The sequence below is a fragment of the Macaca fascicularis genome, chromosome 3 (genome assembly GCF_037993035.2).
Source record: "Macaca fascicularis isolate 582-1 chromosome 3, T2T-MFA8v1.1".
Lineage (NCBI taxonomy): Eukaryota > Metazoa > Chordata > Mammalia > Primates > Cercopithecidae > Macaca > Macaca fascicularis.
In genome coordinates, this window is record NC_088377.1 from 96,171,657 (window position 1) to 96,186,501 (window position 14,845).

A 14,845-nucleotide genomic window follows, 5' to 3' on the forward strand; every position below is an offset into this window, starting at 1 on the left:
CAATGAAATGCTCAAAATACCTAAACATACTAAATGCTGTTCCCAGAACTAGAATTGTTGGAATAACTGTTAGTGGGAGTCAAGAAAAACATGCTCTCCTCCTATCATAGCCAATCTCAAGGCCAGGATACAATATAGATGCAGAACTAAATCATTAGTTTGGTTCTCACCACCAAGAGCAAACTTGTTGGCCCTCAAAAGGTGGAAGTGAGTTATAATTTGGATCCTACATATGGACTCCCTCGTGACCAATGAGTATGATTTCTCCAGGCCTCACTGACTTCACTCATAAAATGGCATCATCAATACCATATTGCCATGTCACTACCTCTAACTATGGTGTTAATATTGAAGCATACAACCAAAAACTCTTTCATGGCTAGGCATGATTTAGCATGATGATTGTTAATTCCCCAACTAACACAGGTATTATGTGCACACCCAGGTCTTGAGTCTCTTGAACTTCCTAAGAACTGACATAGTAAATTAAAGGATTATCTGCAAAATAAAAAAAAAATTCATTCTTTCCCTAAATATTCCTCTAAGGAACCCAAATAGGTTTACCCTGAAGAATCAGAAAGCTGCACACAGCCTGGATCACATAGATATTGCCCACCCCATTATAATCACTTCTGTCTAATCACACCTTGGTTTTAGGACATTATAATAAGAAATATGACTGAGCAGTTATTTTTTGTATTTACTATAAAAATGATGGTGAAGTCATTTTTCACTGCTTTAAACATTATCATCCTTTCAATCAATCAATCAGAGATGTATTTCTGTCCTTTAATAATTTAAAATATCTCTGCTTCAGTTGAGTAATTTTTTTAATTGGGATAATCTGGTTTGCCTTTTTACTATCCTTTATCTATATGTGCTTCATGTATTTTGTAAGTGGTCTTAAATCCTTGTTGGCAAAAGGCAGAAGATAAATAAATAGATAGATACAGAGCTCTGTGTAGAAGCTTCATCCTTCACCAATCAAAATGCACCTTCATCATGGCTGAGCTCCACATGGTTTCTGCAGAGGCCCTTCTACATCTTAGAGTTAATGACCCCTTTCTGCATTCCCATAGCCTGTTGCCTATGCTACCACTATAGCAGTCAATATTGTTCCACAGGTGGAGGAATGGCTGGATGGGTCTATTGATCAATTGATTTATTGATTGATTGACAAACAGACTCTTCAATGTGCTTATCCCCCTGAACAAATGTGACCAATCACTTCAATTCTTTCTCACTAAAATGAAAATTTTACCTAAAATTGTAAATATAAAACTCTTGAAGCAATGCCTGATGTTCATTACACATCCTGAATAAATGGCAGATGGTATGTATTATGATTATTAGAGGTGATATAATTTAAATATGAACCTGGGCTGTGTCAGTGAGAGTGCACTAGGTGCTGCTCTGTGTATATTTTCCTGTGCTGAGACTCTCCATTGAGAATGAGGAAAACAAGGAAAGGAATGTTGCAAAGGCAGAGGTATATCATGTTAACCCTGCCTAAGGGAAAATTTAAGAGCAAAACAGCACCCAATCATCTAAAGTCTAATTAGACTAAGATCTCAGCATCTAGAAAGCATCCTAGTGTTTGCTTTTTTGTCTTTGTATCTTGCTGTGTGGGGATGTTGGTTTTTACCTTCAAAGAGCATAAAATCTTACCTTAATCCCAAAGTCATCATGGTCCAACATAAAATAAAACATTCAAGGGAGTGGTTCAGAGACTTTGTGTACAGCCTGACTTCAGACATTTCCATGTCATTCCACTGGGGTCTAGCCCAACCAAAAAAGATCTCATTTGGAAGAGTTATGATTTTCAAGTTTCTCAAAACTTACTGTTCCTTTTGTAGTATGCCTTATAACCATAAATGAATAGAAACACCTGCATTCAATACAATAGCTGTTGCTCATATGAGAAGCTTCTGAACTGACACAGCATATCCACAGTACCAGCTTCAAAGCATTAATCAAGCTTACTTATCTTTGGAGCCAGACCCAAATGCCATCCCCTTTGTCATGGCTTTCCTACTTAAGTGGCCACTGCTTCCACCATGGCCCACAGCATGATGATTTGTGCCACACCGAACTGGCTAACCCTATTCCAGGGACACTAATACACACTGGCAACCCAAACAGAACACATAGAAGTGAAAATGTCTTTAATCAGGAGCGTCTAAGCAATTCTCCTTTGCTCTTCTGTTTCACATTTACTTTAAATGTGTGTGTATGTATGTGTGTACGTGTGTGTAGCAGGTGTATGTGTGTATGTGTGTTTGTGTGTGTGTAGCAGGAAGGCAATCATTGTTAGATGAAGTTAGCAGGAGAAGCCATCAAAGAGGTGAAAACCCTTAGTTTAACAAAATACCTTTATTTGTCAACTTGGTCATAAAAAATAGAATTCATGGTATGACTGTGCTAACTTGGGAATGAGAAAAATAAATCAACAGGTTGTTTCAGAGTTGAAGACAGTAAACTCTGAAAGGAAGGAGAGAGGATTCAAGGAAAAGGCATGGGCCTTAAGTGACAGGAGCTCAAATAGAAGAGACCGTCAGTAAAATTGTCCCGAAGGCAAAACAATTAAGACCTTTTAAGAACGAGAGTGCTTAATATCCCATATTATGTTGTTCACTATGCTTCTGTGTAAAATAATCACGCTTACTGCCTGCAAACCCTCAGTGAAATCTGCTCTCCAAGCCTTGACTCAATGGCATCACAGGATGTAAACAGATTTGAGGGGAGATGCATCTAAAAAGACAAAATGATAGAGAAATAAGAAGGAAGGAAGAAAGGAAGGAAGGAAGGAAGGAAGGAAGGAAGGAAGGAAGGAAGGAAGGAAGGAAGGAAGCGAGGGAGGGAGGGAGGGAGGGAGGGAGGGAGGGAGGGAGGGAGGGAAAGAAAGAAAGAAAGAGAGAGAGAGAAAGGAAGGAAGGAAGGAAAGAAAGAAAATCAAGAGAAATAGGAGTAGAAACACCAAGCCAGAGGCGATTAGGGAAAATATTAGCCTCTCAAGGATCCCTGGAGATTCTAGGGAAGTTGCTGGAGCCTCTAAAAGGACAAAATGACAGACAGACAGACAGACAGACAGACAGACAGAAAAAGAAAGAAAGAAAGAAAGAAAGAAAGAAAGAAAGAAAGAAAGAAAGAAAGAAAGAAAGAAAGAAAGAAAGAAAGAAAGAAAGAAAGAGGCCGGGCGCGGTGGCTCAAGCCTGTAGTCCCAGCACTTTGGGAGGCCGAGACGGGCGGATCACGAGGTCAGGAGATCGAGACCATCCTGGCTGACACGGTGAAACCCCGTCTCTACTAAAAAATACAAAAAAACTAGCCGGGAGAGGTGGCGGGCGCCTGTAGTCCCAGCTACTCGGGAGGCTGAGGCAGGAGAATGGTGTGAACCCGGGAGGCGGACCTTGCAGTGAGCCAAGATCACGCCACTGCACTCCAGCCTGGGCGGCAGAGCGAGACTCTGTCTCAAAAAAAAAAAAAGAAAGAAAGAAAGAAAGAAGGAAAGAAAGAAAGAAAGAAAGAAAGAAAGAAAGAAAGAAAGAAAGAAAGAAAGAAAGAAAGAAAGAAAGAAAGAAAGAAAGAAAGAAAGAAAGAAAGAAAGAAAGAGAGAAAGAAAGAAACAGAGAAAGAGAGAAGAAGGAAGGAAGGAAGGAAGGAAGGAAGGAAGGAAGGAAGGAAGGAAGGAAGGAAGGAAGGAAAATCAAGAGAAACAGCAGGAGCAGAAACACCAAGCCAGAGGCGATTAGGGAAAATATTAGCCTCTCAAGGATCCCTGGAGATTCTAGGGAGGTTGCTGGAGCCTCTAAAAGGACAAAATGATAGAAGGAAAGAAGGAAAGAAGGAAAAAGGAAGGAAGGAAGGAAGGAAGGAAGGAAGGAAGGAAGGAAGGAAGGAAGGAAGGAAGAAAGAAAGAAAGAAAGAAAGAAAGAAAGAAAGAAAGAAAGAAAGAAAGAAAGAAAGAAAGAAAGAAAGAAAGAAAGAAAGAAAGAAAGAGGGAGATCGGAAGGAAGGAAGGAAGGAAAGAGGGAAACTCAAGAGAAATAGCAGGAGCAGAAACACCAAGCCAGAGGCGATTAGGGAAAACATTTGTCCCTCAAGGATCCCTGGAGATTCTAAGGAGGTTGATGGAGCTTCTATTGTATTTATATGGTGGCTCAAGCCACCATATTTATTTGAAACTTGATAGTCTGACCTCAACCAGCTTAAGGGCCCAGGAATCATTAAGAAGCAGTATAGGTTGGGCACCGTGGCTCACGCCTATAATCCCAGCACTGCGGGAGGCCGAGGCGGGTGGATCACAAGGTCAGGAGATTGAGACCATCCAGGCCAACATGATGAAACCCTGTCTCTACTAAAAATACAAAAATTAGCTGGGTGTGGTGGCATGTGTCTGTAGACCCAGCTACTTGAGAGGCTGAAGCACAAGAATCACTTGAACCCAGGAGACAGAGGTTGCAGTGAACCAAGATCACACCACTGCACCCAGCCTGGCAACAGGGCAAGAATCTGTCTCAAAAAAAAAAAAGAAGAAGAAGAAGGTAGCATACAAGCAAAAGCCAAAGAACCTCATACTCTAGAAAATACCCATCATAAGTTGTCCCCTTTCAGCTGGCAATGTGCATGCAGCCCTCCTGTGTCACCAGGGAAGATGAGCTGCAGCAGGTTAGAGCTGGGCTCAGGAACCACACATACCTGTGGTCGGATATCAAATCCACAACCCACTGGCTGGACTGCCATCTAGGAATCTAATTCCTTTTCAGTGTAATAAAACTAATAATAGCACCTGCATTACACATAGGAATTATATACTTAGTACCTACATTTCACAGCTTCTTGAGAAGATCAAATGAGAAAAAACAATATATAAAGTGCCTAGCATGGTGCCTAGCACCTATGAAATGCTCAAAAAGAAAGCGATCATACTCTCTTTCTGTTGGCTATTATTCACTATTTCCTTCCAAAACTCTCATTTTCTTGCATGTGTTTCTTCCTGCATGGTTTTCACTCTGAAAGTAACACTAGTCTATATTCCTCCATGGGTTTACTTCAAATACCTTTAAAATATGCTCCTGTTAATAGACATATGCCCTATTAAAGATAGTTTCTTCAATACTTTCTCACCAGAAGGGAGAATTATCCCAGGTCATCTGGTGTACCCAGTTACAGATACAAGTGAAGACAAGAGAGAAGCGTCCCTGGAGGCCTCAGTTAAGAAGCAAATCCTGTACACACATTCCACTTCTGTAATTAGAAGAGGTAGTTGTCTCTAACAAGCCATGAAATAGGACAACTGGAGAACCTCAAAATAACATGGATAAACACTCCCAGCAGAAACTTTGAGAAGAAATTACATTGTTCTTTGACCTGAAAATAGTAACTCACCCAAACATTTGGGGCAGCACTGTCCTGGGGGTATGTGACTAAGGTGCTGGGGACAGGAGAGAATGGGACAGACTTCTCTCACACATTGTGTCCTGCCTCCCTAAGAAAAGAGAGAGAAAAAAAAGCATATTTAGAAAAGTAAGTGCATGTAGATTGTACAACCAAGATATCTAGAACAAACCTAAGGCTCTTCCCTAGTATTAGGTCCCTGGGTCGACTGCTCAGGCCCATGTGATTTTCCCCAAGTGTCCTTTGATCTTCCCTGTAGGCCATACAAACTGCAGCTGCAAAAAGACCGCCTTTGAGGAGGTGATTCCAGCATCACCTCCTCTCACCCACCACCACTTTCTTTATCTTTTTCCATCTCAAAACCACCTTTACAGTAGGTATAGGAGACCAAACTGTCTCTGTTTGCTTGGGATTGGAAACTTTGAGTACTAAAACCAGGAAAGTTTCATGCAAACCAGGATGAGTGGACCATCCTAATAGGTCACGGCCTTCTAGTTCCACTCTGCCAAGCAAGCAAAGGAACCCTTTGGCATTTTGAGACTTTTCCTCCTATCTTCCAGACACACATCTTTCTATAAGTTCTGCAGACATCTTCCTCCAGGAAGGCTTCGGTGTCTGCCACAGCTAGAAGGTGCTGCTAAAATGGCTCAAGGAGGTTCCAAGTACATGAAGTGGCCAGCCTGCTGAACATGGATATACCGAAAGCCCATATTCAGAAGAACTATTTCACTGAATTCACCAAGGTATCCAAATCTGTTTCCACTAATTAAGATTATGAAGATTGATATGAGAAGAACTGGCAGAGTCTCAGAAACCTATTTGGAGAGGTTTTGGAGTCTCTGAATATTTTCCCTGCTCCCTCATTCTCATTCTTGACCCTTTCTGTTCTCCAGCACTCCATACCTCCAACATCCACTGCCCCCCTGGTTTAACCTCAGCATCCCCTCTTCCCTGCCTAAGGATACAGTCTGCTGACTTCCCCTCCTATCCCTCACCAGAGGCGCCTGCTTCCCCAGGCCCAGTTAAGTTGTAACTTCATATTCAGAAAGCTGGGGCCGAAATAAGGTTTTCCAGCTGATTTACATCCAACAAACTGGCAAAGCTGATGTGAAAACTATCCTATGCAATAGAAATTGCTATGAAAATTTAAAATAATTGAGGTTTTCTTTTCTTTTCTTTTAAGAAAATCAGTGAATTTGTTAAACAGATCACTCAGCAAGTGGAATTGCAATGAATTGACTTCTCTGCGATTTGAGCTAGAAACCAAACTAGTACCTGCAGGTTCCTTGTCTTAAGCACATAATTTATATCTCAAGAGGCCTCAGGAAATGAGAAACTCACAGCTTAAAAAGCCATGGACCCCGCAAGGGAAAGATTCCATTTGATGCATTTCCTCACACCTTCCCCACTCCTTTCTGGCCATAGAAGAATCAGCCTCAGCCACTAGGGGCCTGTCTGTTCCCATCCCAGCATACTGCGGCCGCCTGTTGTTTCTGTTTTCCCTTCCTGTTCTCGCCATTTTTATTACAACAGTTTATTTTTTTGGTGGGGATGGCTGAAAAGGGGAGGGCATGTTATATGTCTTTTAAAATATTTGTTATTTTTTACGCCTCTTTAATGTTGGATTCTTCCCCCAAACCAATAGAGAACATGCAAAAATACCACAAAAAAACTCTTCTGTTGTTTTTACATTATTTCCAAATCAACAAGAATCACTAAAAATCTCCCGAGAATCCCAGGCTGCTCTGAGATTCCTCACTCAACTCTGCATAATATTAAAGTTAGAGGCCTTTCATCAGACTTCAGGGGCGTGTAACCTGAATCGTGGCCAGGCCCTGGGGTCAGCCCCAGCTTAGACATGAAGCACAAAAGTTGAATCTAGAGGAAGCACCCAAGATGCTGCCCTTAGCTTTTAATTTCAAAGAAATTCATCTGCAAGCAACTTCCTAAAATCCTGAACCCTCGGGCCACACAAGGTTGCCTATCTATTGACTTCTTGTAGGTGCACAGAGAACACATTCTTTTCATTCATATTCTCTGTTCTTGTTGGATCAGCATCTATTTTTCAAGCATATTTGAAAATTGAAATTTAAAAAATATTGCACAATTGCAAAAGAGTAACTCATCCAATGCTTTGGAAAGCTGGCAAAAGATTATGTGTACTGAAGTAATTTTCCTTACAATAAGGTCAAAGAGCAAATTTTGCATACATAATACAACTGCAGTCTGTGCTTCCCAAGAGTCCGTTAAAGTAACTTGAACTCCAATCTGGGTTTGCTGGTTTAGTCAAGTTTTATTTTGTTTGGGTTGCAGTATTGTGACAAAGCCCAAGTCCAGAGGCTGCATTCCAGTTAATGCCTCCAAAGAAAGTCCAGGCCTTTCCTAGGAACACAGTTGCAGCTCACAACCTGCTTCTAAGATTTCAACTCAGCAGGGACTCTGATTAAACTATAATCTGTGGCTATGCTGTAGGCTAAGAGAGTAAAATGGCAGAAGTAAACATTTCTGTTTCTAAAACTGAACAAATTCCAACTGTAAATGTACTATCAGATGATCACAGAAACTTTCTGATTGGCTTCCTTGCCTCAACTCTCTTTCACTAATCCATCCGGGAAGGTTCAACATGACCAGACCTTCTTTCCAGCATCTATCCATCACTCCATTATTTTATCAAACATTTGTTTAAGGCCTATCATATTCTGGGGATACAGCAGTGAATATAACACAAAAATCATCCCCTTTAAGGAGTATATATGGCCCATGAGCATGCCCCACCCCTGCTAAGGTTAAAGATGACCTACCACTTCGTCCAGGATAAAGTTCAACCCACCCGAGCTAAAAGCCAATATAATAGAGACCATGTGTTCACCAAAATTGGTTACCCTTTTCTCTTGCCATAGCTATACTACATTTCCCAGACTCTCTTGCAGTGAGGTGTGCCCATATGACTGAATGCTAGCCAATGGGAGATGGATGGAAATAATATAAAACACTTATAGGTCTACATCAATCCTCCACGCTCTCACTCTTTCTCTCTACTAGACAGATGGCCAGCTAAATGCAGAAGGCATCATGCACTTTACAAAAAATTGGAAGAGTCTTGTTCCCTGGGTTATCACATGGAAGTCTGCCCGCCAGATCCCTGCAATGAACTGTGAAATAAGCAAGAAATAAATTTGGTTACATTATTCAGATGCATCAGTTCTTTATTATCGCATTAGCCTACTTTGTCAAAACATTCCATAATCTCTTCTCTAATCTTCTTTTCTCCCAACTCCAGCATAAAGAGAGAGTTTCTTTATGGCCCCCAAACATAAATTATGGTTTCCATCTTTGTTAAACATACCTCTTTCCCTCTGTCACAACCCCACCACCATCATTAACCCCTATCAAAATCCTACTTCATTCAAGGTTAATTTCAAGCCTCTTCTCACCTGTGAAGCCTTCTAGAACCTTCAATTCCTAGTAACCTCCTCCATCTCTCCATACCTCTGTTCTCATCTATACCCCTGTATTTGGGGCACACACATACATATTTTTGGCACATCCTGCAAGGAAACATTGACTTTACTTCCAAGCTAAACTGTCTTGAGGGTAGGGGCCAGTCCTCTGTGCCTACTATCCTTCAGAAGAGCAATGAGCTCAAGGAAACAAAATCTCAATAAAAAAATTAGTGAATGAAAGGCAGAGCTACCACATAGAATGAGCTCTAGAATCTGAATATTTCAGACCACTTTAATTACAGGATGCTGATGACAACTAAGCCCAGGCATAGTTCTGGGCTGTCTCATCCACTTACCATTGTGTTTTATTGGGTTTTACACATTCTAGCCTTGTGTTTTGTACATTTTAGATACTAACTGTTTGTTGGTGTTAATATATCAAAAAGCAACATTCAACTTCAGCATGTAAAGCTGGTAGGATACCTATAAGCATAACTAAAAACTATGTCTCACGTATTTTGTTAAATATTTGAAAATTCCTAAATGGTTAAAATACATAAGGACAAATGACTGTATTCTTACCTGGTCAGCAAGAAAAGAAATGCTAGGAACTTTCATTGTACTTGCGTGTTATAATTTTCATCATCTGCCTCTTCTTAGAAAGGTAAGTTTGTTCTTTAGAGATGGTCATTTGCTCAAATTGCATATCCAAGTGCTTCTCTCAAAAATTAGCGATTTTTTTAAAAGAAAGATCTGAAACCTATGCCAAGCCTATTTTCTGCCCCTTTATTTTTGTTTTAGATGGTTCCATTAGGAACACAATTGCTTTGTGTAAAAGTTTACCCTAGAGCAGCATTTTTCTTGCATAATAAAAACGTATCTTCCTGAATATGGTGATGAGTTCAAGACGATAAAACAACAGCAATGCGCACGCAGGATGCTTCTCCAACAGCTGAGTACCCAGTGAGACTTGGGGGCTGAAAACCATCTTGTAGCATGTGATGTGGCACTCATCTCCCAACCAGGAGCAGAGCCTGGCTCCGTAACGAGAGGCTGGGAGCAGAGTAGTGCAGTGCTAACCCATTACAATGAATCAGCTACACTCTTCCACATTCTAGAGCAATTTTTCCTATGCCCAATTCTTTGGAAAAAAAAAATAGAGTTCTCTGTTTTTTCTCTAGAGTTGCTTCTGAGATGGAAGTGGGAAGAAAAGAGAGAAAAGCTGGAGGGGGCGGTGTAGGAGAGAAATATATCTTGAGTGCAAAGGATTTAAGTGTGGTTCATAATCTTACATCATATCAGTCAGTGGTGAAAAGCTGGTATGTGAGCAAAGCAACCACTCTGAAATACATATTTGGTCAAAAAACTTCACCAAAAAACATGAATGTCCTTAGCCATGCCTTACTTTGGCCTAGAACTATATCATGCTAAGTTTCCAGAGCATGACACTTAACTTCCAGGAGTAAAGATTTTTGGATTTGGTTTTCCCTGTTCTTGGTCTGCAAAGAATAGTCTAATCTACAAATCAAAGCAGAAAAGGGACAGCAGATGAGGTGGCAGATTGAGGGGACAGTAGCAGAGTAGACAAGGGGAGAGAGGACACCTCCAATAGGTAGTGAGTGACAAGCCTGGGTTGTGCCAGATACTGTGCTTAGGTACTTTTCGTAAGTCTCCAGAAGACCCTGTGGGCAAGCTATTGTCACCCCTACAATAGAGAATGAGTCTCTAAGCCTTAAGGAAATTGCTTAGAAAATCTGCCACCCAACAAGTAAGTGGCAGGGTTGAAATGTAAATTTTGTTCTAACATCCAAGTTGACTTATTTCCATCTAATAGAGCCTTTCCTTCCAAACACCACAGCACAATTTCTCAGCTGGAGTGTGAAGTATAATCAAAGTGATGGCCAGAACTTTCTCTCCTTCTAGACATCTCTTGTGTCTTCCCTGGTAGATGTCTTCCCTGGTTGTAGCTTTATGTCTGCTTTTTATCAAAATGGTTTAGATAAAATATATTGTCCACGTTTTTGTTATTTACTTAGATAAAATCCACATTATGTATCTGTCTTTTGCTTCCAGGGCTTTTTCCTTTCATGTTGTCTTCTCCCCCCACCTCCCTTCTTTCCTTCTCTCTCTCTTTTACATCTTAAACAAGATGCCCCTAATATGGAAATCTGTAAGTTTGGGACTTTATCTTCTTCCTTGGGGAAGAAGATAAAGTGTTCACCATCCCCATAGCTAATTTATAAACCACCAACACAGGCCCTTTACTCACCTCCTCCACTCAGTTGAAAGAATTTGCTTTTGAATCTACAAATAATAATGGGCTATTTCCATGCTTTAAAACCTTTAGAGGCTCCTCATTCTATTCAGGGTGCTCAATCTAGGCAGTGGGTCGGAATCACCCATAGAACTCTTGCAAAAAAAAAAAAATATATTGAGGTCTTTGTGTCCAAGATTCTGATGCAGAACCCAGGCACCTGTATTCTATTAAAGCTGCAACTATGTCTCAGTCACTAAGCTATTGTCTCTGAACTCCAAACCCACACATCCTCATTCACACTCTGCCTTCTGGTGCTGAAGCTGAGGCTCTGCATGCCACATTTCTGCTTTGCTAGCTTAGTCCAAGATAGGCTCTGCCTGCAGGGGCACCAGACAAGGGACTGGTTCCTTCTGTTTGTTTCCCTTGGCCTCTTGTCCCATTAATGCTGCTTCACCAGGCAGCAGCACTTCCTTCCCACATCAGCAACTGATCCCAGTTTAGAGATTTTCCAACATTTCATGCAAGTAAAACCAGCTTCATCTCAACATCCTACTCCAGCCAGCTGGCACCCCCTCCTCAGAAGTCTGAATCTCAGCTCCACACAGCCCCTCCTCTAAGTTTTAATAATTCTACTCTCGTTCCATTGTTCCCCAACCCTAGAGGTGGTGGTTTCATCTAGCAGGTGGTATCTCCACGATAATTTAGAATTATCTTTTTGCCATTCAGTTACCTAGTTAATAGTTCTTTATATTTAATCCTCTATTTTCAAATAACTGGTACGGTTTATGCCTCTTGATGGGACCTTGACTGATACAAGATGTGGCCCTGATGAGCTGCCAAGAGTGGGAACTCAGCTTTCAGCCCACCCTAGATTTCTCAGACAAAGCTAGAAGGCAGTGCACTTACTGCCCCAGAGCATATAATACTTTAAATACATTAACAGAGGTGTTTATACAGATACACACACATATACATATACATATACATATACATATACATATACATATACATACACATATACATATACACATACACACACTATAGTGGGATACATCTGGGTATGTATACACCACAGTGGTATAATTTTTTTTGTGTGTGTGTGTGTGTGTCTTACCCACTAGATTAGAGTTCCTCAACCTTCACACTCCTAACATTTAGGGTCAGGTGATTCTTTGCTTCAGAGGCTGTTCTATGCATTGTAGGATGTACAGCAGCATCCCTGGCCTCTGCCTGCTAGATGGCAGTGACACCCTTCATCCTCTGATTGTGACAACCAAACATGTCTCCAGACATTGTCAAATGTCCCCTGGGAAACACAGCCACCTCCAGTTGAGAACTAGAGTACTAGGCCAATGATTCCTCAAACCACAGTCCAGGAACGTGCATTTTTAGTAACTTTCCTGGATGAATTCAATGCCTCTGTCCAAGGCACTGTGCTTTGCCAAATGCTTCACTGGCATGAACTTCCAGTAAGTAAGACTTAAAGCTTATTTATCTTATTCATTCCCCCAGCAGCTAGCACACATCATAGCTTCTAACATGTGCTCAAGACAAGTGTTCTGAAGGATGAAGCCCATTTTTCAAGTGGAGCAGTTCTCAGTGAGAGAAGAACAGGCCTCAATTCACTTCTCTGGTGGCTGGAAGCCACTTTTCTTCAGGCTTGTGAAGGAAGAGGTCAGCGAGAAACAGTGTGGGTGGAGACAGAGCTGTGATCAGAGCTGACAGGGTAGAATTGTGCTTCTCCAAGGAGTCTGTGCTGAAACCAATGCAGGTTTTATCATAAAAATCTGTGAGGATCTTGGAAGTTTTCTGACCCCCAAAACCTGGACATATGGCTTCATATGAGTTTTGGTATCCAAGTGATGAAATAAAACTCAACTCTGATTCTACACATAGATATTCAAGGACATGTCAGCAAAGCTCGACGAAGACACTTATTTTGTCCCATAAAAAATAGCAAACAAAGACCCCTGAGAAAGGGTCCACGGGGCTGAGAAAAACAAAACCCTTTTGTACTTCACGACCTGTTAAGAGAACTATGAACTAATGCCCTGTCTTGAGAACCAAGCCTGAAACAAATTCCTTTTATTTTGCACACCAATTAATGTTTCTAAGTCTAATTGCATCACTGTTATTATTGTTTATATTATTTTCTTAAGTTTTCTATTGCTGCTATAAAAAATTACAAATGGAGTGGCTTAAAACAACACACACTTATTTTCTTACAGTCAGAAGTCTGGAATCAGTTTCATGGGGCTAAAATCCAGGTGTCAGCAGGCTGCATTCCTTCTGGAGGCTCTAGAGAAGAATCTGTTTCCTTGCCTTCTCCAGCTTCCAGAGGCAGCCTGCCTTCCATAGCTGATGGCCCCCTCCTCCATCTTCAAAGCCATCAGTGAAGCACCTTCAGACCTCCCTCTGACTGCACTCTCTGCTCGTCATCACATCTTCTCTGACTCTGACCCTCCTGCTTCCCTTTTAGAAGGACTATTGTAAGTGGGCAGCCCACCCAAAGAATCCAGGGTCACCTCTCCATCACAAGGTCCTTAACTTAATCCCATCTGCAAAGTCTTTTGTGCCATGTAAGGTCACCTTCACAGGTTTTGGAGATTAGGACATGGACATCTTGGGGCCAGGGGATGCATTATTCTGCCTACCCTAATTATTATTAAATAAATGACATTTAATTTCTCTGTGTAGTCCCATATATCATATTTTAGGCCTAATGTGACTACAACACACCTCACCAAAACAGCTAGTGTTTCCAATATTTTCCAAAAGGAAAAGATAGCCAAGAAGCTGGATTTAAATCCTGGTCATACGGCTTGCGATCTGAGTGAGTTCGCATCCACGTATTTGTTCTTCTTCCTGCATCCATGCCTAGTTAGAAGATGAAATTCAAACCAGACAATCCAATGTTTTCATCTTATTCGCCCTCTACTTTTGTCATAGGCAAATTATAAGCGCTGATGGACAGCTTCAGGAGCAACTTTGGGTGTTAATGAAGTAAGAAAACTGTCCTTGCTGCCAACAGGTCTTTTCAGGGACGCTATGCCAGTCTTGCTGGCCAGCACCAACCCTTTAAGATGAAGTTCCCACTAAGCCATGGGACTTGGCCAGGCACCCTCTAGCCCATGCTATAGAGAGCCCTGTAGGGACATCAATGTCCTCTCATGGTCAGCTAGATGACTTCCAAAGAGTTTAATCATGTTCGCTGTCTTTCAAGATTCTTATAGAAAAATGCCTCAACTGGTCTCAGTGGAGGGGTTACCAAGCAGGCACTGCTCTTAAGTCCCACTAAGCTGTGGGACTTGGCCAGGCACCCTCTGGCCCATGCTATAGAGCCCTGTAGGGACATCAGTGTCCTCTCACGGTCAGCTAGATGACTCCCAAAGAATTTAAACATGTTCGCTATATCTCAAGATTCTTATAGAAAAAAAATGCCTCAACTGGTCTCAGTGGAGGGGTTACAGAGCAGGCACTGGGAGGCCTCAGCCTGTGGATAGCACAGCTAGATGCCTTCTTTCAACATTTGCACGAGTGAGCAGGTCCAGCCTGGCTATGCAGACAGCATTAAACTTCAACTGCATATAGGGGCAGAGCCAAAGATCATAATTTCATAAAGTAAATATTAGATTATTAAATAAATACATGACGGAAATGTCTTTACCATAGTTCCACTAATTCTTTTTTTGTTTGTTTGTTTTTAAGAGACAACATCTCTCTGTCACCCAGGCTGGAGTGCAGTGGC

The 14,845-nt window shown here is 41.4% G+C and overlaps 1 protein-coding gene across 10 annotated transcripts in view; it reads right to left on the reverse strand.

Moving 5' to 3' along the window:
- BMPER (BMP binding endothelial regulator) overlaps window positions 1-14,845 on the reverse strand; it is a 247,035-nt gene that overhangs the window by 103,934 nt on the left and 128,256 nt on the right. For 6 of the 10 annotated variants that reach the window (XR_012432543.1, XM_005549818.4, XM_005549817.4 and 3 more), the window contains one exon: window positions 5,389-5,488. The exons of the other annotated variants lie outside the window; for them this stretch is intronic. Coding sequence is in view for 5 of the 6 variants with exons in the window: in XM_005549818.4 (XP_005549875.2) it covers window positions 5,389-5,488 (100 nt within the window). In the remaining variant the exon portion in view is untranslated. The remainder of the gene's footprint in view (window positions 1-5,388; window positions 5,489-14,845) is intronic. 10 annotated transcript variants of the gene reach the window in all.